Source organism: Hemitrygon akajei, chromosome 9 (assembly GCF_048418815.1).
Source record: "Hemitrygon akajei chromosome 9, sHemAka1.3, whole genome shotgun sequence".
NCBI classification, from domain to species: domain Eukaryota; kingdom Metazoa; phylum Chordata; class Chondrichthyes; order Myliobatiformes; family Dasyatidae; genus Hemitrygon; species Hemitrygon akajei.
The window spans coordinates 43537022-43564169 of NC_133132.1; the positions used below are offsets into that span (position 1 = coordinate 43537022).

The window sequence follows — 27148 nt, forward strand, 5'->3', positions numbered from 1 at the left end:
CTCTCGCCCTAACATTCATGCCCTTTCTCAAGGGGTAGACTTTGAGGCGCTGGCAGAGGCGCAGCAGGCAGACGAGGAGATCCCTAGTTACAGAACCGCAGTCTCCGGTTTGCAGCTCCAGGACCTCCCCATAGGCCCAGGCCTACTCTGTGATGTCACCACTGGCCAACCCCGTCCCATTGTCCTGGCAACCTGGCGGCGACGCGTTTTCGACTCCATTCATAACTTGGCGCACCCCTCCATCCGGACTACCGTCCGGATGGTCTCCAGCAGGTTCGTTTGGCACGGACTCCACAAGCAGGTCAGTGAATGGGCCAGAACGTGCATACACTGCCAGACGGCCAAGGTACAGCGGCACACCAAAGCCCTGCCGCAGCAGTTCCACCCCACCCACCGGCGTTTCGACCACATTCATGTGGATATCGTGGGCCCCCTGCCAGTGTCAGGCACCTCCTGACTATCGTGGACCGGTTCACAAGATGGCCAGAGGCGATCCCGCTCACCGACACCACCTCCGAATCTTGCGCCCGGGCACTGATCGCCACCTGGGTGTCCCGCTTTGGTGTACCGGCCCACATTACCTCCAACAGAAGCACCCAGTTCACCTCCAGCCTGTGGTCAGCTATGGCCAGCCTTTTGGGGACTCAACTGCATCACACTACTGCCTACCACCCACAGTCGGACAGTTTCCACTGTCACCTGAAGTCGGCTCTCATGGCCCGCCTGCAAGGAGCTAACTGGGTGGACGAGCTTCCCTGGGTCCTACTCGGCATCCGCACGGCACCCAAAGACGATCTGCACACCTCGTCGGCCGAGTTGGTGCATGGCACACCCCTGGTTGTCCCCGGGGAGTTCATACCAGCCCCAAGGGGGCAAGAGGAAGAACCCGCAGCAGTCCTGGGCAGACTACGCGAGAGGCTCGGTGCCCTGGCCCCCATACCCACTTCGCAGCATGGGCAGAACCCGACCTGCGTACCCAAAGACCTGCAGAACTGTAAGTTTGTGTTTGTATGAAGGGGCGGGCATCGGCCACCGCTGCAACGGCCCTATGAGGGGCCATTTACGGTGCTCAGGAACAACGGGTCCACGTTCGTGCTGGACGTTGGGGGGAGAGAGGAGGTTTTCACAGTGGACCGACTCAAACCGGCCCATGTGGACTTGGCGCAACCGGTCGAGGTTCCGGCACCGCGGCGCAGAGGCAGACCTCCCAAACAGGGTCCGGCCCAGTCTGTGTACATTGGGGGGTGTATCGCCGGTTCTGGGGGGGGGGGGGGGGTTATGTGGCGACCCACTTCCTAGCGCACTCGAACCGGCTCACAAATAGCCAGCGCGCCAGCACAAAGGCCAGTCCCAAAAGGGCGCTAGTTCTGCTTCACCAACAAAGGGAAAAGCCCGCGCGGGACTGTGAGTATGTGCCCCCTACAGCATCCGCGCCCGGGGAGGGCAGGATCAGGGAGGCTTTAAAGCGAGGCCGTGAAGTTCAAATAAAATCTTTTTTTAACTGCAGTTTACGACTCCGTGTCGTTATTTCAGCGCTGCGTGTAGCACACCGCTACAATATGTACTAAGATACAGTGGCAAACTTGTCTTGCATACTGTTCATACAGATCAATTCATTACCCAGTGCACTGAGGACAAGGTAGAACAATAACAATGCAGAATGAAGTGGAATTGCTTTAGAGAAAGTGCAGGTCAGGTAGGCAATAAGGAGCAAGATCATATGAGGTCCACTGTGAGTTCAAGATCCATTGTAGTGTACTAGGGAACCGTTCAGTTGTCTCAGAACATGCTTTCAGTTCTTTGTATCTTCAGCCCAGTTGGGGGGGGGGGGGGAAGAACAGACAATGCCCAGGGTGTGTGGGGACTTCGATTATGCTGGCTGCCTTGAGGCAGCGTAAGTATTCACAGAGTCCTTAAGATAAGACTTAGAAGCAAGTTAGGCCATTTGGCCCATCGAGTCTGCTGTGCCATTGGATGATGGCTGGTTTATTTTCTTTCTCCATCCCATTTTCCTGCCTTCTCCCTGTAACTTTGGATGCTCTTACTAATCAGGAAGCCATCAATCTCAGCTTTAAATATACGTAATGCCTTAGCTTCCACAGCTGTCTTTGGCAACGAATTCCACAGATTCAGCACCCTGAGGCTGAAGAAGTTCCTCCTCATCTGCGTTCTAAAGGGAAATCTTTCTATTCTGATGTGCCCTCTGGTTCTAGACTCTCCCACATCTTCTCCACTCTTCCCTCATGCTAAAGTCCAGCAAATACATTTGCGGCGTTATGAAACGCTCTTGATACATTTACCCTTTCATTCCCAGGATTATTCTCATAAACCTCTTCTGGACCCTCTCCAGTGTCAGCACTTCCTTTCTTAGCTATGAGGCCTAAAACTGCTCACAATACTCCAAGTGTGGGCTGAGCAAGGCCTCAGCATTACAGGGGTCTGGTTTCTGTCTTGTGCTAAGCTGTGTCCACAACTCTGCAGAGCAGAGCAGTTGACGTGCCAAGCCGTGATGCATCCAGATAAGATGCTTTGAATGGCGCACCGGTAGAAAATGGTGATGGTCGACAGGGACATAACAAATTCCTTTAGCCTCCCAAGGAGGCGGAGTTGTTGATGAACTTTCTTGACCTAGGTGGTTGGACCAGGGCACTCCTTGGTATTTGAAGCCCTCAACCTTTCAACCTCAGTGCTGCCTCTCTTCCTGAAGTCAATTACTTGAACGACAAGAAGATTAAGTGGTTCAAAATGACTTCGGCTACTTTGTGAGCCGACCATTAGATGAAAAGTGCAGTTCGACTTGCAGCTTATCAGCTGATGCAGGAAGGAGAGCTTCAGATTTATGGATCATTGGGCAATCGTCCAGGGCACACGTAAGTTGTAAAAACAAGATAGTTTACATCTGAACTGGAGGGTATCCTTGCTGGGAGGTTGGCTTGTGCTAATCAGTAGGGTTTTAACTGGTGTGGCAAAGGACCAACAACCACAGCAACAAGACAGCAAGGTGGGTAGGGTATAATACAAGAAAAATGGTATGACAGGTAAGACTGAAAGAAAGGCTAGCAAGGAACAGGCTATTAAAGATGGTACGATGGGCTGGAATGTATTAGGAGTATTATGGGCGAGGAGGTTCAGTACATGAAATTTCTGTGTAGTTGCTGTTACAGAGGTGGATGTGTGAAGAACAGGACTGGCTGCTCAATGGCTTTCACTGTTTTAGACGCGATAGAAAATGGGGTAAAAGGAGTAGAGGGGTTACATGGCCATTAAGGGAAAATATCACAATGGTACTCGAGAGAGGACGTACCATAGAGCTCAAACGCAGAGGCAGTTTGGGTGGAGCTCTGAAATGGGTAATACTGAGGGGATTATACTCTAGGCCTCCCATAGCCACTGAGAGGTGTAGGAACAGAACAGCAGACAGATTATGGAAAGATGCAGGAACAACAGGCTTGCCATAATAGGTGGCTTTAACTTCCTCAGTATTCATTGGTATTCCCTTAAAAGAAGAAACATTTAGATGGAGTGGCATTTCTTCAGTGCATCCAAGAGCAGTTCTTAGAAACATAGATTACAGGAACAATATAGAAACAACACAATACAGGCCCTTCGGCGCACAATGCTGTGCCGAACACGTACGTACTTTAGAAATTACCTAGGATTACCCATAGCCTTCTATTTTTCTAAACTCCATGTTCCTATCCAGGAGTCTCTTAAAAGACCTTATCGTATCCGCCTCCACTACCATTGGCAGCAGCCCATTCCACACACTCACCACTCTGTGTTAAAATCTTACTCCCTGCCATCTCCTCTGTACCTATTTCCAAGCACCTTAAAACTGTGTCCTCTCATGCTAACCATTTCAGCCCTGGGAAAAAGTCTCTGACTATCCACATGATCAATGCCTCTCATCATCTTACATCCCTCTCTCAAGTCACCTCTCATTCTCCGCCACTCCAAGGAGAAAAGGCCAAGTTCACTCAACCTATTCTCATAAGGCATGCTCCCCAATCCGGGCAATATCTTTGTAAATCTCCCCTACACCCTTTCTATAGTTTCCACATCCTCCCTGCAGTGAGGTGACCAGAACTGAGCACAGTACTCCAAGTGCGGTCCGACCAGGGTCCTATTTGGCTGCAACATTACCTCTTGGCTCTTAAACTCAATCCCACAGTTGATGAAGGCCAATGCACCGTATGCCTTCTTAACCACAGAGTCAACCTGCATAGTGGCTTTGAGTGTCCTATGGACCCGGATACCAAGATCCCTCTGATCCTCCACACTGCCAAGAGTCTTACCATTAATACTATATTCTGCCATCATATTTGACCTACCCAGTTTTGCATCCTATCAATGTCCTGCTGTAACCTCTGACAGCCCTCCACACTATCCACAACACCTCCAACCTTTGTGTCATCAGCACATTTACTAACCCATCCCTCCACTTCCTCATCCAGGTCATTTATAAGAATCACGAAGAGAAGGGGTCCTAGAACAGATCCCTGCAGCAGTATGTGGAAACTCCAACTACAGGCGGCAGTTATTTAAAAAGGGAGCAACAGCTTCTTACCCTCTTGCAACAGTATGTGGAAACTCCAGAAGAAGAAACTGGGCTTAGTTTTGGGAATTGAGCCAGGCCTGGTGACAGACCTGAACATTTTGGGAACAGCGACCATAGCTCCTTCTGTTTTAAGATGATTATGAGTGAGGATAAAACTGGATCTTGTAGGAAGGTATTAGATTGGGAGAGGCCGAATCATGACAAGATAAAACAGGAACTAAAGGGCACTGATTGAGAGCAGCTGCTGTCAGTCGAGTCCACACTTGAGGTGTGGAAGTTGTGTAAAGACTAGCTGATCAGAGCTCAGGATCGGCATGTTCTGCTGCGGAGCAAGGGCAAGGATGGTAAGGTAAGAGGACCCTGGATGATCCCAGGGGTCCAAAATTTATTCAGGAAGCAACAGGAAGAATATGCAGGGTTTAGGAAGCTAAAATCGTTGTGGAATGTAAGGGTAGCAGGAAAATGCTCAAGCAGGCAATTAGGAAGCCAAAAGAGATCTTGAAATGCCCTTGGTAAGCAGGATCTCAAGTATAATCCCAAGGAATTTGATACCCATACAGTCGGCCCTCCTTATCCGCGAGGGATTGGTTCCGGGACCCCTCGCGGATACCAAAATTCGCGGATGCTCAAGTCCCTTATTCAACCTGTCTCAATGCGCTGGACCTTAGGACCCAGCAGAACCCCAGACCTTATTTAACCTGTCTCAGTGCGGTGGACATCAGGACCCGGCGACAGAGATCTGAATCCACAGTGTTTCTGTTCGCGAAGATAATCACGATCACGATTGAAAATAAAGTGGAAATAATAAAGCGATCGGAAAGAGGTGAAACGCCATCGGTCATTGGAAAGACGTTAGGCTACGTCGGTCAACGATCGGAACAATTTTAAAGGATAAAGTGAGAAAGGCTCTGCCCCGATGCAAGCTACAATTATTACTAAGCAACGCAGTGGTTTAATTTTGGGGTTTTGGGTTTTTGATCCTTTGATCCTCCACATCAACCCGGCATGGATGGAGAGCACACTCGAAAACGGTCTGTCACTGGATCGAATTCCGTTCCCAAGCCCGGCGCTGAAACATACGTTTCTTAAGTGTTTTATATGCATAGAAAGGTAAAATATATACTATATACTAAGGCAAACATTTGACTAACTAACGCTAAATAATACCGGATGTACCTGTTCCGACTTCCTTGGTAAGAGAACTTCCGATTTTTCTCGATCCTGATCCACGATAACACACACACAACCTCCAATATACTTTAAATCATCTCTAGATTACTTTTAATACCTAATACAATGTAAATGCTATGTAAAATAGTTGTTATACTGCATTGTTTAGGGAATAATGACGAAAAAAAAAGTCTGTACATGCTCGAACAACAAATGCTGGAAGAGCACTTCCGGGTTTTCGCGATTGGTTGAATTCGCGCATGCGGAATTCGCGGATAAGGAGGGACGACTGTACTAAGAAAAAGAGGAGATACAGGAGTCTGAAGATGCATACTCTCAGCATTTCAGGAACAGCTTCTTCCCTTCTGCCATCAGACTCCTGAACGTTCCATGATCTCATGAACACTACTTCACTGTTCTTCTTTTGCATTCTTTAACTATTGCACTTTTTAATTGCAACTTACATTAATGTTTTATATCTTGAACTATACTCTGTCATAAAACAACAAATTTCATGACATATGTCAGTGGTGATAAACTTTGTTCTGATTCTGATAACCAAGGAGAGGGAGTGGGTAGCTCCACTCCAGGATAAAGGAGGGAAATTGTGTTTGGAGTCAGAGCAAGTGTCTGAGGTACTAAATGAGTACTTTGTGTTGGTATTGAAGAGAAGATACTAGAGAACAGTGAAAACAGAGTGGGGTGTGCTCATGTTCTGGGGTATTTTGAGATTAAGGAGGAGGTGCTGTAGGTCTTTGAGAAAGCATTAAGGCTTGTATGTTTCCAGAGCATGATGGTGTTTTTCTCAGAATATTGAAGGAAAGAAGCGGGGAGATTACTGGGGCTTTGACGAGGATCTTTGTGTCCTCATGAGCAACAGGCTGAAGGGGGTTTAGAATAGCAAATGCTTTGCCTTTATTCAAAAAAGAAACAGTCCTAAGGAGGGGAATAAACAGTGGCCATTTCAGAGCAAGGCCCTTTATCGAGGCTGGAAAGGAAGGGGGTGGAAGCCAGAATAAGGTGGTGTGGGGAGGGAAAAGAGTACACGTTAGCAGATGATAACTAGAACCAAGTATGGGGGAAGGTGAGTGGGTGGGGAAGGGAGGAGGGAAGTAAGAAGCTGGGAGGTGATTGGTGGAAGCGGTAGAGGGCTGAAGGTGAGGGAATCTGATAGGAGAGGACAGTGAACTGTGGAAGAAAGGTAAGGAGGAGAGGTTTTGCTATTTGTGATGTCGAAGTGGAAGAGAAAATTGTACAGTTGATGATAGTACAGAGGAATCTTAGGGTCCAGGCCCATATTGCACTGAAAGTGGCTGTGCAAGCGTGGATAAAGTGGTCAAGGTGTATGGCATGCTCGCTTTCATGGTGTTTAACGAGGAAGTCAGCCATGCAGGAAGTCAAACAAAGGTGGGGAGCTGTCCTGAAACTGGACGTGGTAAGGGAAAGAGATTCCACAGGGGCAGTGCTGGATAACATTGTCAGGGGCAGTAGACAGCCTTGATGAAGGTGCTGATGTAAAGTTGAAACCGTGGGGTCAAATATGACATGGACTTGCAGTTGGGTTTTCTAGAAGGTTTCAAGCCTGACAAGTCAGCCCAAGCACAGTTACAACAGCAAGATTGTGAGAAATCTGGTTCAGCCAGACACAAAGAGTGGAACTTGCAGTAGGGACTCAATGGCTTTGGTCTGTCCCGTATTGAAATGGAGCAAATTCCTGCTCTTCCAGTAACGGGTATCGGACGAGGCAGCCTGGCTTCACAGAGGATCTAGGGAGAAGTGGTGACAAGTTGAGCTGAAGGAAAAAAGGGATGGTATAGCTGAGAAGCTGATGACAGATTGAGGAGAGCCGAGGGTATATCCTTTCAGAATTCCAGAAGTGGCTCTGAGAGACTGGAAGAAAATCCATGGTGATAAATTCTGCAGCTGCAGTTGACAGGTGAGGGCAGGCTCAGCAAGAAGTGAGGTGTGGAGAGCACTGAAATCCATGGGTGGGGGTGAATCCGTCACGTTCTGACTTGAGAGGACATGAGTGCGATGACACTTACTGTAAGGCAGGTCTTTCACAACACCACAGACTCTGTAAATATAATCTGCCTGAGTGTGTAAAGTCTCTTTCTATGTGTTTAATCAGGTTGGGGAATTACAAATAAAAGCAACCTTAATAAAAAAAAAGATTACATTTTGCTACAAAACTAGAAATGCTTTCACCTCAGGACAATGAGTAGAGTGATGCATTGGTGAGAGAGCAGTCATCTGCAATTGGCAGAGTAGGGAGGTTGTTTCTTCTTCAATTGTGCTATATCCAGAAATTCAAAGAGTTCCCCTAACAAGGCTCCATCTCTTGCATGCAAATGTAGTTGCAATGTTTGCCTTACACAGGCGAGACAACAGATTGAAATAAAACCTTTCTTGGTACCCAGCAAGTCAGGCACCGTGTATGGAGGAAAAGGCAGGAGATGATGTTTCAGGCCGATTGGATGTTGCCTAACCTGAAACGTGAGTTCTTGTTCGTGGTTATTTTCCAAGAGTATTTCAGATCTCCAGTTTCTGCAGTGTTGTCCTGATGCTTTGAGCCTGTGTGCCTATTCACTGACTCACAGCTGAACTCCAGGATCATACTTCTCCACAGCCGAGGCCTGCTGCTTCATGTGGTTTGGTAAATTGCACCCACAGATCCACAGGATGTACTTGGAAGTGGTGTGAGTTATTTGAAGATCATGTGACTGAACATCAAACTTTACTGCAATACTTGTATGGTGCACAGTTGTCCCAAGGTAAGAAGCCCGGAGGGTCTACTCAGCCTGACCAGCTGGTCCCATTAAAAAGCCTGGTCTCTGCCCCATTACCACCTTATCTTGGAGACCCTTCTCAGTACAAAGCACTCAATGTTGTGCCCAGATATACTTAGAACTTACATGAACTGTCAATGTACCCGTGAGGGTATTTATTAAAACTTGCGAAATATCCCATCCAACTTGTACAATGCCAGCATGGACTTTGTTCAACAGTGTTTTATTAGCATCTTATCAGCTGACGAGGAAAAAGCCTTATTTGGCCTTGCTGTGACAAAATACAACAGGAAGCACTGAAGGTAATGAGATCGGACAGGGAACCTGGAAGAGTACGGCATCAGGCAGGCCATTTGGCCCACAATATTGTGCCAGTCTTAATGCTGATTTATGGTCCTGTTTATCACCCACATCCCTCCATTCCCTTTGTATTCATGTGTCTATCTAAATTTCTCTAAACTGCTTGATTCCACTGCTACCTCTGGAAAAACAGTCCAGGCAACCAACCACTCTCTGCAAAAAAAAAAATGCCCCTCACATTGCTTTTAAGCTCCTCCCCCCAATATTAAAAGCACGTCCAGTGGAGTTTGACATTTCTATCCTGGGGAACAATTTTTTTTACTGTCTGCCCTATCTATACCTGCCATAATTTAAAAAAAAAACTATCCATCACATCTCTCCTTAAAGTCATCAACGCTCTAAGGAGAACAACCCAATTTTCCCATCAGAGCTCACACCCGCTGATGCAGGCAACATCAAGGTAAACCTTGTCTGCGTCTTTTCCACAGTCTCCACATCCTTCCTATAATGGGGCGACCAGAAAGGGCACTCAATGCTCCAAGTGTGGTCTGACTGAAGTTTTATATAACTGCAGCATGATTTACTTAATTAAACACCCTGCCACTAATAATAAAACAGAAACAACGAACTACGCATAAACAACGAACTTGGCGCATTCATAAGATGAGCCTGCTGTTGGAATTGCAATGGTCAGTATATCATTTTAGTTGCTGCGGTAACATCTTATTAGGAAGCATTGAAGAAGGGTATTTGGTTCAAGCATTAGATTTGGAACAATATTGTTACTCTTCTACAGATCCGTCCAGACCAATGATTGCAATGAAGGTGAACAAGTCACACGGGACTCTGAATTGGTGCACAACAATGAACAGGTAGCAGACACTATTCAAAGCACAAAGCTGGAACCCAAAAGTCCCAAAAGCCCAACTGGAAAATCTAGCAAGGTAAGGAAAATGTTCAGTATTGAATACAAATGTTTGTTAATTGTTCTCTTCACGATTGTAATAAAATACCATTAATTTTAACCTGCCAACATCTTAAAGAGAGAAACATGAGCTGCATACATTAACATTTTCTTTTCTTGAGATGGTCCTGGGCTTGTACTCACTGGAGTTTAGAAGAACGGGGGGGTGGAGGGGAGTGGAATCTTAATTGAAACCAATTGAATATTGAAAGATCTGGATAGAGTGGATGTGGAGAGGATGTTTCCTATAGTGGGGCAGTTCAGGAGCAGAAGGCGCACCCTCAGAATTGAGGGATGTCCATTTAGAACACAGGTGAGGAAAAATTTTGTTAGCCAGAGGGTGGTGAATCTGTGGAATGCATTGCCATAGACAGCTGTGAAGGCCAAGTCATTGGGTATGTTTAAGGTGGAGGTTGATAGGTTCTTGATTAATCAGGGCATGAAGGGTTACGGGGTGAAGGCAGGATAATGGGGTTTAAGAGGGATAATAAATCATCAGGGTTGAATGGCCTAATTCTGCTACTGGGTCTTATATACCTCAGTTGTTCTGTGGTCTATATTACTTAACTTGCTTATCCTAGATAGAAGTGCTTACACAAACATAAAATAAAGAACTTTAGTGGGTTGTTGAGGCCAATCCTTTTCTTCTGCTCAATTGTCAGGAATTTTCCTTGTATCCATAATTCTCACATTATCCAGAAATCCTTCATCTATCTTGAATAAACTCAAAGACTGCACCTCCAGGGTGGAGAATAAAAAGACTCAACTCAATCTGAGTGAATGCATTTTTCATCATCTCAGTCCTAAATGTGCTCTTTAAATCTGTGAACCTTAGTTCCACACTTCTCAGCCAAGGGAAGTACCCTCCTTGTGTGAATTTTGTTCACTGCTGAATTCTACAGCACAGATGCCCAGCCTACTCAATCTCTTATCAGACATCAGACCTACCATTTTCGGAACCAAATTGGTACATCCTTGTGTCAGTCCTCCTATGACATGCTTAAGCTTTTTAAAGTAAAAAAAGAATCAACAATAGATAGACTATAATGGTTTCAGTATCACTTAGTGTCTATAGAGTTAATTTAAGACATCTGTATTCTTGTATTCAAATCCTCTTGTAATGCAGTCTACTGAAAATTTTGCCCAGTGTATAGTAGTTGACTCTGGAAGGGAGAGGGGTGCAAGTTGATGAGAAAGTGGGAATAAACAATGGGATTAACACAGGCTTAGAGTAAATGGTCAGCATGGAATTGATGGGTCAAAGGGCCTGTTTCTGTGCAGGATGCTCTATGACTATTTGACTCTTAAAGACCAGTATACCATTTGCCTCATTTGCCTTCATAATTGCCCTGTCATTGTTTTAAAAAATCGCCGGCATTTCTATACACCAAAGTGGATTATTTATAACACTGTGCGTGCCCATTCCCCCTGAAAGCACTTTACATCTCCCCATCCTCCCCACCACCACCTCACCACCCCCTATTCACAGTCCTCCTGGTTTTGTATCATCAGCAAACACAGCGATATAACGTTTGGTCCATTCAGCCAAGTCACTGTTCTGGTCCCAAAACACAATCCCTGCAGTTTCCCACTAATCACAGTGCAACAATCAGAGAAAGATGCATTTATAATTTTCTTTTTCACCTGATTGCTTTCCCATCTGTTCACCAATTTTATAACTATGAATTATTATTATTGTTATTATATATTACCGATAAACTATATAATGCAATAGTGACTTGCCTGTTGATACACTAATCCCTTGTGTTTCCTGAATGATATTCATGGCGTGATTTCTTATATTGTATGTATTTCCATTGGGCATCTGTAATTTTCCATCAGAGTGTGTCAAGATGCCATAAGCATGTTTAGTTTATTGTAGAGACCCCCTTTGAGCAATGTGGTTAGCTGGGTATGTTTCTAAAATGACTAGGATGCTTGTGACAAAACACTGCAGCCGCTGGAAAGCTGAAAGAAAAGTGGTGAATGTTCAGCAGGTTAGACAGCATCTATGGAGAAGAAAGCAGAGTTCATGTTTCAGTCTATGACCCTTTCTCAGAGCATCGGGCAAGTACCAACTGCTAATCAGAGCTATTCAAGCTTTGAATAATGTTATCATGCAAAGTCACAAACCCAAAATGTTACTGCAGTTTCTCTGTACCAGATGCTGCTGAATATTTGAATATTCTGTTATTTATTGCATATGTAATGTATAATATCAAATAATACCCATAATTCACCGAGATGATGTTGCTATGGAGAGGTATAATATAAATAGTACCCATAATTCACCGAGATGATGTTGCCATGGAGAGGTATGATATCAAATTGTACCCATAATTCACTGAAGTTAAGTTGCTATGGAGAAGTATAATATCAAATAATCTCACTTCTCTGTCAAAGTGCATGTCATATTCAACAACTAGTTTTCCATTCTGAGCATCTATCACTTTGGGATTACCCCATTGACCAAAAACGTTTCAACAGATCACTGTAAAATTAATTGTTTTTATCATCCACGGCATTTTTCCTTTCAAATTTCTAATATTGAAATAAGTGTTGAAAGACTTTCGAAACAATCCGGACAGTTTCATATATTGTTTGAATCTGATGATATTTATCTGCTGAACTGACTTCCTTAATGTTTCTTATTTCAACAATTTGACAAATAGACATCAAACCCAATTTTCAGCATATACCAGTACCATTCAGTCAACAGTACTGTTGGAATAAGGTCTTCTGGTTGCACACTTTTTTCATTCAACAATTTTCCTTAATTTTGAAAATTAAGAATGGCAATTTTACTTTTTGAGATAATAATTAATTTTAAATCCTCTGTGGCTGAGTTGGGACTAGCTTTCAATATTGAAGGATTGATGGGATTTCAGCAAGTGTAATCTACACATTGCTAAACAATCTAGTTGGAAGGTCTCAACTTGAAACATTGTCCACCCTTTGTAGATGTTGCCTGACCTGCTGACTTTCTCCAGCAGATCATGTTTGGCTCCAGTTTTCAACAACTGCAGTCTCTTCTGTCTCCAACACTAAACATGGTTCATTTGTGCAATCAGTACTGGATATTTACAACACAGAATGAGCCTGCTCCACTCTTCACTGAAAGACACCTCACCAACTCCTTACTACAAAGGAGATGGTGATGGATTTTAAGAAGACTAAGTCTGCACACTTCCCTGTTACTGTTGATGGTGATGTGGTGAGGACCTGGATGACAGATTTGAGTGGAGCACCAACACAGAGGCTGCTTACAAGAAGGGCCAGAGTCACCTGTACTTCCTGAGGAGTCTGAGGTCCTTTGGAGTGTGCAGGCCTCTCCTTCACATGTTCTACCAGTCTGTTGTTTCCAGTACAATCTTCTATACAGTGGTGTGCTGGGGCAATGGCATCAACACTGGTGATGCCAACAGGCTCAATAAACTGATTAGAAAGGCTGGCTCTGTTACAGGAGTCAAACTGAACACACTGGAGGCTGTGGTAGAACAAAGGACCTTATGGAAAATCCTGGCAATTCTGAACTATGTTTCTCACCCTCTGCATGCCATCTTGATTGAACAGAGGAGCACCTTTAGTAATAGACTAAGACAACTGCGCTGCTCCAAAGAGCACTATATGAGATAATTCTTACCCTCGGCTATTAGGCTCTATAATGAGTCACCTATAGCCAGGGAAGTGATGACCCCCTCCTGTTAGACTGTTTGAGGTAACGTTTTTTATTCTTTCTTACTTCTCTTCTAATAATTTATATATCTGTGCACTTGTATTGCAACTGTGACCACTGGAATTTCATTTGGGATCAATAAAGTATCTATCCATCTATCTATAACCTTTACCTAAAAAACTGAGATGTCTGCTCTTGTTCTTGTGTTGCACCTGTTAAGATTCAAAAGAACCTGTGTGTTAATTTTAGTTTAAAAAAACTGCAGTTGAATTTGAAAGTTGGCTCATTGACTCATCGATTCTAGCTAGGTCAACTTGAGATCTGAAAGATATAGTTTCTAGCACCCATGAGATGGACGCAGACATTGAGTAAGATGCGGTTCCAGTGAACATTCTTTCTGTCACCCTGATGAAGTTTCTTTAAAACAACTTGAGTTCTGAATGTAAGCAAAGTAAGAGAGGACTGAGGCTAGGAAGAGAAATCAGCAGAGGGCGACAACGCCTGAAGACCACACATTCTTAGAGAGGAAAGAAGAAGGCAGGTTGTGAGTTGGTCAATCAGTATCTGAGTCATGGTTATGGAGTACAGCACGGAAACAGCCCATGAAAAAACCTTTTAAACTGCCTTGTCCCATCAGCCTGCACTGGGACCACAGCCCCCATATCCCTATCATCCATGTACCTATCCAAACTTCTCTTAAACGTTGAAATCAAGATTCCATGCACCACTTGTGCTGGCTATTTATTCCACACTCTAATGACCCTCTGAGTGAAGAAGTTTCCCCTCATATTCTCTTAGATTTCTCACCTTTCACTCTTAACCCATGACCTCAGATCGTAATCTCACCCAACCTCGGAGGAAAAAGCCTGCTTGTATTTACCCTATCTATACCCCTCATAATTTTGTATGCCTCTATCAAATCTCCTCCCAATCTTCTATGTTATATATAAAAAAAACAGTCCTAACCTATTCAATCTTTCTTTATAACTCAAGTCTTCCAGAACTGGTAACATCCCTGTAAATTTTCTCTGTACTTTTTCAACATTGTCTACATTTTCCTGTAGGTAGGTGACTGAAACTGCACACAATACTCCAAATTAGGCTTCACTAACATCTTATACATCTTCAACATAACATCCCATTCTTGTATTCAATACATTGATTTATGAAGGCAATGTGCCAAAAGCTTTCTTTACAACCCCATCTACCTGTGATGCCACTTTCAACAAATTATGGACCTGTATTCCCAGATCCCTTTGTTCTACCACACTCCTCAGTACCCTACCATTCACTGTGTAGGATCTACCCTGGCTGGTCCCACTAAAGTGCAAAACTCACGCTTGTCTGCATTAAATTTCATGTGCCATTTTCAGCCGAATTTTTCCAGCTAATGCAGATCCCTCTGCAAGCCATGATAGCCTCCCTCACTGTCCAGTACACCCCCAATCCTGGTGTCATCCACAAATTTTCTGATCCAGTTTTAACCACGTTATCATCCAGATCATTGATACGGATGACAAACAAGAAAGGACCCAGCGCCAATCAGTGTGGCACACCAGGCCTCCAGTCAGAGAGGCAACCCTCTACTACCACTCTCTGGCTTCTCCCAAGAACAATATCTAATACAATTTACCGCCTTGTATTGAATTTTGAGCAACTGAACCTTCCTGACCAGCTTCCCATGCAGGACCTTGTCAAATGCCTCACTAAAGTCCACATAGACACCATTCACTTCTTTGCCTTCATCCACTTTCCTGATAACTTCTTTCAAAAACAAGATTATCTACAATGCACGAAGCCATGCTGACTATCCATAATCAGTCCCTATCTATCCAAATACTTATATCTCTGCTCCCTTTGAATACCTTCCAATAACTTTCCTGCAAATGATGCCAGACTCAACCGCCTGTAATCTCCTGGTTAATGTTTAGAGCCTTTTTTAAACAGTGGAACAATATTGGCTATCCTCCAATCCTCTAGTTCCTCCCCTGTCACTAAGGATGATTTAAGTATCTCTGACGGGGTCCTGGTTGTACATAATTTGATGAATGGTCACCTAAATAATTTAAAGAGTTATGTGTTGGGGGTGGGGTGGCAAGAAGAAGAAGCGGGTCCGTTATTAGAGGAGAAATGCATCACTGGGAGGGTAGAGTGTTAGAGGATGTGTCTGAACAAGCGATTGGGAGTGGTGATGGTGACAAGTATCTATTAACACAAGATGAGTGTAAATGGGTGCTTCATGGTTGCCGTGGTCTTGCTGGGCTGTTGCACCTTGCTCGGTGCCGAATCTCTCCCTCTGACTCCAAATCTAGGCAGAGCCAGCGGTGGCTGGCAGCTCCTCGTCTTGCAATGCTGGACCATACCTTCCATTAGCCCTCGCCTACAGGAAGGAAGAGACAGACGGAAGCAAAGGGGGTAACGGAGGAGAAAATGAAAGAAGATTAATTCCCAAGGAAGTGACAAGGAAAATAATATGCTACTGTGAGGGAAGGGTAAGGTAGGGGGCACCCACAATGGTGTGACGTAGTAGGACAATGATACCAGGATTTTTAGTAGGTGGGAGGAGCGGAAACAAAGACAGTGAAATAGTTTCTCAAAATCTTTCATCTCAACACTGCTGTAAAGTTAAACGTGAATTAACAAAAGCTGACAGACAGGGAAGCTGCAAGCTTTTTGGGTTACGTTTACCCACAATGAAAACAAAATATTCAAGGGCTGGTTCGTGCTGGGACTGGTTTGCTGTGTTATCTGAGGAGAATTTATTTATTTTGATGTGCACCGACGGACTTTTAATAATGGCGGAATCTGCATATCGGTTAACCCAGTATCGCAATTGCAGATGTGTGCGTCGGAAATGTCTGCAGACACTGTGCTTCAAGTAGTAGTTACCTTACCTAAACCTAATCTGCTCTGCCCACCGTGTTACGCTCCACCTTCCTCTTGGTATTCTGCCAGTGCTGTTTTGTGTCCTTGCACCCCTCTGTTGACAGCATTGACTCTCACTGTGATAACGATTATGCTGTACGTCCACAAGGCCCTGACCAACCCTGAACCACTCGTCCACTGTTTGTTGGCGCCTCTCCCACTGGGAGAAGATGATCACCCCTCCCCGTGATCGTAACCCTCTCCATCCCTGACAGCTTGTTGTAACAGAATCTCTTGAGCAGGTATTGTTATTGCACTTCCGACCCAGGTGACACAACATCAGATAGGAGTGGGGCCTGAAGCCTCCTGGTATTAATGTCTTGGCTGCTATTTATTCGGTCTCCTTCTCCCTTCCCCTCCACTCCATCTGCTCAGTTATATGGCAGCTATCCCCCTGAGCTTCTAAGAGGGCCACAGCCTCGTCGCAGGGTTTGGGGGCTTGCGTGACTCAACGACCTGGAGAGCTATGGCGGCTGGGGTCCAGGCCTTGAGTATTTGCTCCTGGTAGAGTCACCCGTGCCAAACAGGTCAAAGGGTAGAGGTCGGACCAAGCATGGTCCACTGGTCCTCCAGGTTCGGAGGTTCAGCTCAGGGCTAACGTCCCTGACTGCTCAAAAAAAATTGATATGGAGACAGCAAGAAAGAATCCTTCTATATACAGATGGAGGATCTTTATTGGTGCCCTAAACACCAGCGGCGTAGGGCAGTAAGTAAGTATCCACATTTGTTGTGCTTTATTTAACCATCACAATCCCTACACTGTGGCGTTCTCAGGTTAAGCAGATGGTTGCTTCGTGAACGGCAGGACGGACTGCTCTAGTTAACGGGAGAACTGCTGCTTTGAAGCGGCCTTGCACTGTTTTATTTGCAGGTTCAAAGAGAGGACCGTCTTTTAAAGATAGTAAAGGAATATTTGGAGGAAGGCAAGTTGCAATAACGACCCAGGATTTGTCATTCTTGAGAACAACCTTCGTAGTGAAGTGTAGCCAAACCCCTGAGTGAATGCACCCAGAACATGCCATTTGTAGCGGCAAAAACAAATCCAAAATCAAAACATTTGCAGCTGGCCTGCAACTGCCACCGGGTTGTTATACCTGGATGTCACACCCACAGTTCCAATGAAATCACCGTTCCAGAGTCGACTTCCTTATTTCGATCCTTTATCAGCAATTAGCAAATGTGCAATTAAGCATTATTGAGCATTTTCTCAGCAATGTTAGTCGTTGTCTCAGCAACATGGAGGTGGCCAGCAAAGATATGAGCTCCCAAGCTACAAACAGCCGCAAAATAAACAAGGAGCTTTTGTTCTCACCGCGCCCCCACTAATGTGACGAGGTGCAACACAGAACGCAAAGCAAATAGAGGACAGGTACACGGCTCCCACACCGTCGATGAAGTGACTGCATGCAGGGGCTGCAGCTGCCCGTTTCGGAGCACGAGCAGACCTGGCACTGAAGTGTTGCTTGAGCAACCACAGACACACCGAGCAGTGTGTCAGCTCCGGAACAGCTCACAAAAATCATGGTGATGCTCGTCTCGGTTAGTTGCACAGAGTAGGAGGTAGTGAATCATGGCATTCCTGGCCAGCTTTTCTCTTTTCCAACGGAGCAGAGGCTAACTGATCCACTTTCCACTACCAGCCAAGATAAATTTCGGTCAACGCACACAAAATGCTGGTGGAACGCAGCAGGCCAGGCAGCATCTATAGGGAGGAGTACAGCCGACGTTTTGGGCCGAGACCCCTGGTCAGGACTGAATAAATTTCAGTCCTTTAGTTACAGCATAATAGAGTAAAAGCTATCAATCAGTATCGTAAACTTGCGCTTTTAAACAGGGAGAGAACGTTAGCACCTGTGGATCACTCTGACGTGGACCTGTGCTGTCTCGTATGTTATTCTATCTCATCTGCCTAGTTTTCCTTTAGCTTCTGTATGTACCCTTCTCATTGTACAGCATAGTAGGCTTACACAAAGCACCTAGTTTGTTGTACGGTAGCCCTGCCCCAAGTGTATCCATTAACCTGTCAGCTAATTGTACTTATGACTCATGTGCCAGGTGATATATTTGCATAGTTTTCTGCTGCAGCCTGCTCAGTTGAACGAGGATCTGTGGAGACCGGTAGGAACAAAACTCTTTTAATAAAAACTGTGTTTGTAATATATATGAAAGCTTCCAGACATTTGCTTATCGGCATTGCTGTACAACTCAAGCTGGGCTCTGATCACTCGCCTTGCGCAGATTTGGAAACTGGATTGTTGCAGTGCTTTGCAGTTAAGAAGTTGCTTTGTCTGAAAGTTATAAACAAGTTTACTGATGGCTCTAGTGTGATTTAAGTTGTTTCAGCTCTTTCGTACGGTGTGAAATTTAGCCCAAAAATAGCCCGAGCCAATTAATGCAATTCAAGTGAGTTCAGTGTCCCTACAAATTGGAGCTGGAATTAGCCCTTAACTAGGTTAAAAACATCAAATGGACCTCTGTGACTGCTTTAGAGGGGAGGGTGGGATGGATAAATGATTTTCCAGTTTTTCTCTCTTCCTCTAACAGGAGGGCACTGTGACAACGAAGTAGGGCGGAGGGAAAAGAGGAAAGGGATGTAATGGTGTGATCTCTGCCTAGGTGAGATCCCAGCTGGGAGAAGAGAAGTTTGCTGTGTCAGCAAGTCATTTCCTACCCATCAAGTTTATGTTGGTGATGGAGAGTGAAATGCAGTACAATTGTACATCAATTGTTCCTTTACAATTCTGTAAGTTTCAGGGTACAGAGAATCACATTCCACTGTGAGCTTGCTGTCTGGAGAGGGAAATGAGTGGTGAGGTGACCCATCACCCATTCTGCTGTCGGCACCCTACAGTAACCCAATGCAGCCTAACGAGTTGACATATGATCGGGCGGGTATCCGAGGTTGTGGCTTTACCCGTGAAGATTCTTGTGTCAGGGAGGGAGGGGTGAGAGGGAGCGGGGGAGGGAGAGAGAGGGGGGTGAAGGGGGAGGGAGAGAGAGAGGGGGGGAGACAGAGAGAGAGAGGGAGAGGAGGGGAGAGAGTGTGGAGGGAGAGAGCAAGTGAAGGAAGGGAGGGAGAGAGAGAGGGAGAGGGGAAAGGAGGGAGAGAGAGAACGGGGAGGAGGGCGGAGAGAGTGAAGTAGGTGGAGAGAGAGTGAAGGAGGGGAGAGAGAGTGAAAGGGGAAGGGGAGATTGAGAGTGGAAGGAGGGAGAGGATGAGGGAGAGAGAGTGAAGGAGGGAGAGAGGGAAGGTGTGAGGGAGAGGGAGGGGTGGGAGGGAGCGAGGGAAGTAGTGAGGGAGAGGGGGAGGGAGGTAGAGAGGGGAGGAATGAGGGACAGATGGAGGGAGTAAGGAAGGAGGGGTAGAGAGGGAAGGAGGGAGGGAAAGAGTGAAAGAGGGAGAGAGGAGAAAAAGGGAAAGACAAGGGGAGAGGGAGAGAAAATTAGAATGAGGGGAGGGAGAGAGGAAGAGAGAGAGAGAAAGAGAATGAGATAGAGGAGGGAGAGAGGGGGAAGGAGAGACAAGGAGGGGAGGGAGAAGGAGAGAGAGGGGGAGGGAGGGAGGAGGGAACTTGTGTGACTCCAGCAGGAATGAGTGCAGAATAAATGGGAGATTTCTCACGCATTCAAGTCAAACAACGGGATGACAAAGAACCCCACTTCAGCCAACAGCACTTTGTAGTGCAGATCAGAGAATGACAATGTATTGATTTCAAACATCATCAAGGTCCCCAAATCACTCTGTTATGTAGGGGTATGGACCTGAAATATTTATTACTTCTTCCACTGATGTTTGAATTCTTGAGGAAGTGATTAAGAAGATAAGAACATAAGAAATAGGAGCAGGAGTAGGCCACCTGGCCCATCAAGCCTGCTCTGCCATTCAATGAGATCATGGCTGATCTGACCATGGACTCATCTCCACCTACCTGCCTTTTCCCCATAACCCTTAATTCCTCTATTATGCAGAAATCTACCCAACCTTGTCTTAAGTATATTTCCGCAGACTCACCACTCTTTGGGAAAAGCAGTACCTCCTCATCTCCATCCTAAATCTACACCCCCGAATCTTGAGGCTATGTCCCTAGTTCTAGTCTCACCTACCAGTGGAAACAACTTTCCTACCTCTATTTTATCTATTCTTTTCCAAATTTTATATGTCTGTATAAGATCTCCTCTCATTCTTCTGAAATCCTAAATGAGTGGTGTGCAGGAACAAAGAGAAAGGCAAAGAATTAGCAGGATAGCTAAAGAAAATGGTTACACAGGCAGAGGAATACCATCATTGTTAGCCAAGGTAGCAGTGAGGTTATGATAGGATGTATACAGAACTATTTAAGCCACAAACTGGGTTACTGAGTACATTTGAGGATGTGTGTTTACACTCTAGGGTACAGAGGGATTTGGAAAGATGTGGCCAGCATTGGAATACTCTGGCTATAAGGAGAGATTGGGTAAACTAAGTTTCTTTAAAAGAAGTTAGGGATAAGACTTTCAGTACTGTGCCAAAGTCTTAAGCAACTATGTACAGCTAGGGTACCTAAGACTTTTGCACAATACTGGATTTGTCAGTGTGGATCGGAGAGCAAGTTTGTAAGTCTGGCAGGAACTAAGGATGTTGGTAATGGTGAGGGTGGAGCGCCACGGGAGGGGTGTGGGACAGAGAAAGAGTGTCAGGGCGTGGGTGTTTGGCACGGGTGTAGACGCACCCAGCCCTGAAACACCAGACAAGGTAATTTGATTCCAAACAATTGCTTTATTGATCTTTGCAGAATGTCTCTCTGGTGCTTCCCGTTCGCTCCCCTTTCCCTTCCCCCTTTTCCCAACCACGATTCCCCTCTCCCTGCCCCCCCTTCCCACTCTCAGTCCATAAAAGAGACCCATAACAGGATCAGGTTTACCATCACTCACATGTGTCATGAAATTTCCTTTGCGGCAGCAGTACAGTGCAATACCCAGAATTGCTGCAGTACTGTGCGGATTTCTTAGGCACCCTGGCTATATATATCTGTGCCCAAGACGTTTGCACATTATTGTAAGTATGAATAGAATATACATCATTTTCTACTTAAAGTGTAATTGATATATTTTCATGAAGAAGGTTGTTTTCTGGAGTGAATTAACTGTTACAGGTTTGGGGAATTATTATCAATTTGTATGTTTGATATTAAATCCTAAAATACTTCACCTGCAGCAAAAGTATCGTTTGAATACGCCCTTCACATACTGGAGGGATCAGAAGCCAAAGAGCATAGATTTTAAGTAGTTGGTGGGAGGCTCCGAGGGGAAATGAGGAAAAACGTTTTACTGCTAAATGGTGGGAGGAGAACAGAACTCCCGGCCAAGAGGGTGTGCGAAACAAAAAAAAACCTCACGTGGCATTTAAAGATGGATGAGTTCATAAGGAGTGTGTAATGTAGGAGTATGAACTAAATGCCAGGCAGCTCACCAGTCACATGGCCGTTACATGACCAGGATTGTTCTTGGCAAATTTTTCTACAGAAGTGGTCTTACCATTGCCTTCTTCTGGGCAGTGTCTTTACAAGACGGGTGACCCCGGCCATTATCAACACTCTTCAGAAGTTGTCTGCCTGGCGTCACTGGTCGTATAACCAGGACTTGTGATATGCACCGGCTGCTCACAAGACTACCCACCACCAGCTCCCATGGCTTCACATGACCCTGATCGTGGGGCTAAGCAGGTGCTACGCCTTGCCCAAGGGTGACCCGCAGGGAAAAGGAGAGCCTTACGCCTCTTTTGGCAGTGACGCATCTCCCACCCACCACCCCAGCGAATCTCAGCCAGCTCCACTTCAAGCCTTAATCGCTTGCTTTTTAGAAAAAGGCTTTGCCCATTTCCTTCATTTTATGTCCCCTCGTCCTGGATCATCAAGCAGTGGTTTATCAGTTCTCCATTATTTTATCAAAAGAGATCAATCATATTGTATATGATATGTGTTATTAATTTAAACGTGGGGTGTAAACGGAATGGCATTACATTTGTTTATGACACAAAGTTGGGTGCAGAGAAGCTCCAGGTAGATTTGGACAGGTTGAGGAAGCAGGCGTGTGCTGTAAAATGCAGCTCATCCACACTGACTGCAGTAACAGGAAGGCAGATTCTCATCGGCATGGTGATACATTGGGAAACGGGGGGGGGGGGGGGGGTAAGATGGCCTCCTTATCCTCGTGCACCAATCACTAAAGGCAAGCCTGCTGATACTGCCGGATAGAGGAAGGCTTGTCTTCATGGCAAGAGGTATGAGTCTGGGGGAAGGAGGTCTTGCTGCAACTGCCTGTGACCCTGGTGAGACTGCACCTTGCTCACTGGGTGCAGGTTTGCTGAGCATGGATGTCCTTCCTGTGGAGCGAGTTCAATGAGCTTTTGCCAGGATAATTCCAGGAATGACGGGACTGACTTACGAAGCGAGGTTGCTTCTACCTGGCTTTTATTCAGCTGAGCTGAGACGATTGAGAGGGTATCTTGTAGAAACAGGATGCTGCAGGGTAGAGACAGAAATGATGTTGCTGGTGCCTGAGAAGTCCAGGACCAGGGATTATTGTCTAAGGATAGACCATCACCCCGAGAGCAGTTGAAACCAAACTGTTAAATATTTGCAAGATATTTTTCTATAGCTGGTGGATCAGGGATATGGGGAGAAAGCTAGACTGGGGGGCTGACGTTGAATAATAAAGCCGTGATCATATTGAGTGCTTAAAGGATTGATAGACCTGTTCCTGCTCCTACTTTCACCATTACTTAAACAGAGAGTGCATTTAATAGTTATGTACTGACTTTTTCTAATCAGCACACACTCGTTGAAATGACTCCAGCTTCTGTCCCGGATTACTGTTTCTGGAACCTACACCACCATAAGACTTTGGAGCAGAATTAGGCCATTCAGGAAATTCAGTCTGCTCTGCCATTCCGTCATGGCTTATTCATTATCCCTCTCAACCCCATTCTCCTGCCTTCTCCGCATAACCTTTGACGCCCTCGCTAATCGCGAACCTATCAACCTCCACTTTAAATATACACAATGATTTGGCCTCCACAGCTGTCTGGGCAATGAATTCCACAGGCGTACCACCACCCAACTCAAGAAATCTCTCCTCATCTCTGTTCTAAAGGGACGCGCCTCTATTCTAAAGCTGTGCTCTTTCGTCCTAAACTCACCCACGATAGGAAACATCCTCTCCGCATCCACTCAGTCTAAGCCTTTCAGTATTTGATAGGTTTCGATGAGATTCCCCTCCACTCATTCTTCTAAACTTCAGTGAGTACAGGCCCAGAGCCATCAAGTGCTCCTTGTACATTAACCCTTTTATTCCCAGAATCATTCTCATGAACCTCCTCTGGACCGTCTCCATCTTTTCTTAAATAAGGAGCCCAAAACTACTTGCGCCGATTCAGCCTGCAGGTCAACCTTTTAGGGAATCTTTCATGAGGACCAAGTCCCTTTGCAGCTCAGACTTCTGAATTTTTTTCCCCCATATAGAAAATAACTTTTCTTAGGCAAGGGGCCTAAAGCCGCTCACTGTGCTCTGTGTTGCAAGCTTAAAAAGTTTTTTGATCTTTGAGGTAGTGGGAGGGTGGGGTCTAACTAGAATGGTTGATCAGATGAGCTGCCTAGGGTAAGAAACTTTTAAAATGGCATGAAATTTTTGTTTTAGTGGCCCTGGAGTACTTCCTAGAAAGGAGCTTTTGGGAAAGAAAAACAGTTTTCTGGGTGGGTCATGTCCGCAATGACTTTTCCTCCTGACTTTTCTTATCCTGGACACATATTGTGATGGTACGTTGCAGCCAATAACCTCCAAAGTTCATTGTTCAAAGTAAGTTTATTATCAATGCACTCTGTCACCATATACAACCCTGAGATTCATTTTCTTGTGGGTAGTCTCAGTAAATACAAAGGAACACAATAGAATCAGTGATAAGCCACACACAACAAGGCAGACAAATGACTGATGTGCAAAACAACTTGTACAAATATAAAATGAACAGACCAAAACAATAATAACAATAAATGAATAAGCAATATCTGTTGAGAACGTCAGATGAAGAGTTCTTGGAAGTGAGTCCACAGGTTGTGGGAACATTTCAGAGAGGGAGCAAGTGAAGCTGAGTGAAGTTACCCCTTCTGATTCAAGAATCTGATGGTTGAGGGATAGTAACTGCTCCTGAATCTGGTGGTGTGGGTCCTGAGGCTCCTGTACCACCTCCATGATGGCTATAAAAGTTGAATATTGTGAGAAGATGCTATACCAAACCAGACAGTAATGGCTGATGTGTGGCTGTTTAACAAGTTGGCAGTATTAAATCGCACCAGTAAGTTTCTGGGGAAGGTGATGTAAGAAGTATGTTCTCTGCAGAGAGCCTTTCTGTGAATGAAGGAGGTGTGATTCTCCCACATGAGGTCCTGTGAAATAACGATGCTCTGGACGAATATTCTAACTGTAGAGTTGGTAATGGTGAGTGGGTGGAGAGGGGACACAGTCCTCCTGAAGTCGATAGGCATTTCCATAGTGTTGAGGGCATTCAACTCCAACTCGTTGTGGTTGCACCAAGACATCAGCCTGTTTACTTCCTGCTGCTGCTGCTACTTGCATTCCTCACCGCCAGTGATTAGTCCAGTGACGATGATGTCATCCACAAACATTATCCTTGGCTGAACAAGAATGAAATATTAACAGTTTCCCAGTCCTCAAATACAACCTCTGAACTTACAGATACCTGGAAGATAGAAGAACTACCGAGATTTTGTCCGTAAACTCTCTCATGCAGTGCATCTTATATGTACCAGGTGGTTAAAAGGTTTTACGTGCCATTGGCCTTTCTAGTATTACCTCATTATCCAGAAAATTATGTTCCTATGGCAATAGCAGAACAGTTTGTGAGGCCAAGTGTATATGAAGTCTGTGTGCAGAAACATTCCACTGAAATTATCAGTACTTGTTAGGGTCGCACAGCATAGAAATGGGCCCATTTATCCACCACATCCATGCACAGAACCTGTGCTCAGACGTTAGGACAGCCCATGTGAAGAGTTTTACCATGAAAGGGAATGGAACACTCAGCGAATTTGTATTTAGTTAAATTGAATGTAAATGTGTTTCTGTAAATCATTAATTCAATGTACAATTGCATGCATGTGGGTAGTTATCTGATGGTGGAATAATGAGTGTTGATAGAATCTTTGATGATCTCTGTGGGTTTGTTAGTTTTACAGGTGGAGTTCTTCATCAGAGGATGGTGAGAGTGTGGAATGGGCTACCAGTGACTGGGCAGATTAACGGTTTGGCACAAACCAGATGGGCCGAAGGGCCTGTTTCTGTGCTGTAGTGTTCAGTGGCGATAAAGGGAAGCAGCATTCTGAGGAGGTGTATGTGTTCAAGAACTGAGTTTACAAATATTATTATGCTGATAGATTTATGAACAGAGCACTCTGCTTTTGACCAAAAAATAATTGATAACCTTTGGATCGCTTGGAAATTTCTCCGTGTCATGTTCTTCTTTTAAATATTCAGCTGTGTCTTTTGCCATTATAAACTAGGCATGGAACCCAGTCTCTGAGAAGATGCTCTTTCTCAATGAATTACCAATTGATTTATGTAGGAAACATCAAGAAGGGAAAACATCATATTTCATATAGTCTAGGACTGAAAAAGAACCATCAACAGTAATTCACATAATCCATTGTGAGTTGTTTGTGTGCATGCAATGGAGGTATTATTAAATAAGGAACACAGCTACCCCTTATAAATTATTGGTTGTCTTGCTACATAGTACTGAAGTTCTGACTTCTTATGATAAAACTGTGAGATGTTCAGAATTAGTCTATCAGAATTAGAACTACTGGAAATTTTTTGTAAGATCATAAAACTGTTATGTCAAAGGAAACCATTTTTACAAAGGTTCATGTGATGGATATTTTAGATATAAAAACAGATAACATATTGCCCATGAATTTTGTGATTATTTTCCAAGTTCCAAGTTCCTAAATTGCTTCTCGTTATTGAGTCATAGATTAACACAGTGTGGAAACAGGCTCTTTGGCCAAACTGGTCCATGGTGACCACAGTTTCCTCACTGGTAGTCCCAGTTGCCCGTTCATCACCCTCTGCTTCTAACCTCGAGCCAGTTCTGAATCCACTTTGCTAGCTTCCTGCAACCTAACCTTTCAGATCAGCCTGCCATGCAGGACCTTATCAAATACCTTACTATCGTCTATTGGTAATATCCATTGTCCTGCCTCTTTGAACAACCCCAGGAAATTTGTCAAACATTCCCCCCCCCCCCCGGCACAAAACCATGCTGACTATTCTAGAGCAATGCATACAAAATTCTGGTCTTGGCCTGAAATGTCGACTGCTTATTCATTTCCTGCTGAGTTCTTCCAGCATTCTGTGTGCGTTGCTTTGGATTTCCAGCATCTGCAGACTTTCTCATGTTTATGATTATTCCTGATCAGGGCTTGACTATCCAGTTGATAGTAGACCTTGTCCCTCAGTATTCCCTCCAGTAACTTCCCTACAACTAAGGTCAGGCTCACTGGCTTGTAGTTCCCTGGCCTGTCCTTGCTACCCTTCTGAACAATGGGACAGCACTAGCCACCCTCCAGTCTTCTGGAACTTCACCCGGGGCTAGTGGCAAAATGAGCACTGCTACAAGGGCCTCTGCGATTGCTTTCCTGGCCTCCCATAAGGTGAGGGGTGCACTTGGTCAAGCTGTGAGGATTAGCCCACCTTAATGTGTTTCAAGGCTG

At 45.0% G+C, this 27148-nt stretch overlaps 1 protein-coding gene across 2 annotated transcripts in view; it reads left to right on the top strand.

Annotated features, from left to right (window-relative positions):
- Window positions 1-27148, top strand: part of crybg1a (crystallin beta-gamma domain containing 1a) — a 232613-nt gene that overhangs the window by 74673 nt on the left and 130792 nt on the right. Inside the window, exons 1-2 of one of the 2 annotated variants that reach the window (XM_073055848.1) lie at window positions 4885-4907; window positions 9614-9761. In XM_073055848.1, the coding sequence (XP_072911949.1) occupies window positions 4900-4907; window positions 9614-9761 (156 nt within the window). In that variant the 5' untranslated portion in view covers window positions 4885-4899. Of the gene's footprint in view, window positions 1-4884; window positions 4908-9613; window positions 9762-27148 lie in introns of those variants that run through there. The other variant, XM_073055847.1, reaches the window with a different exon arrangement.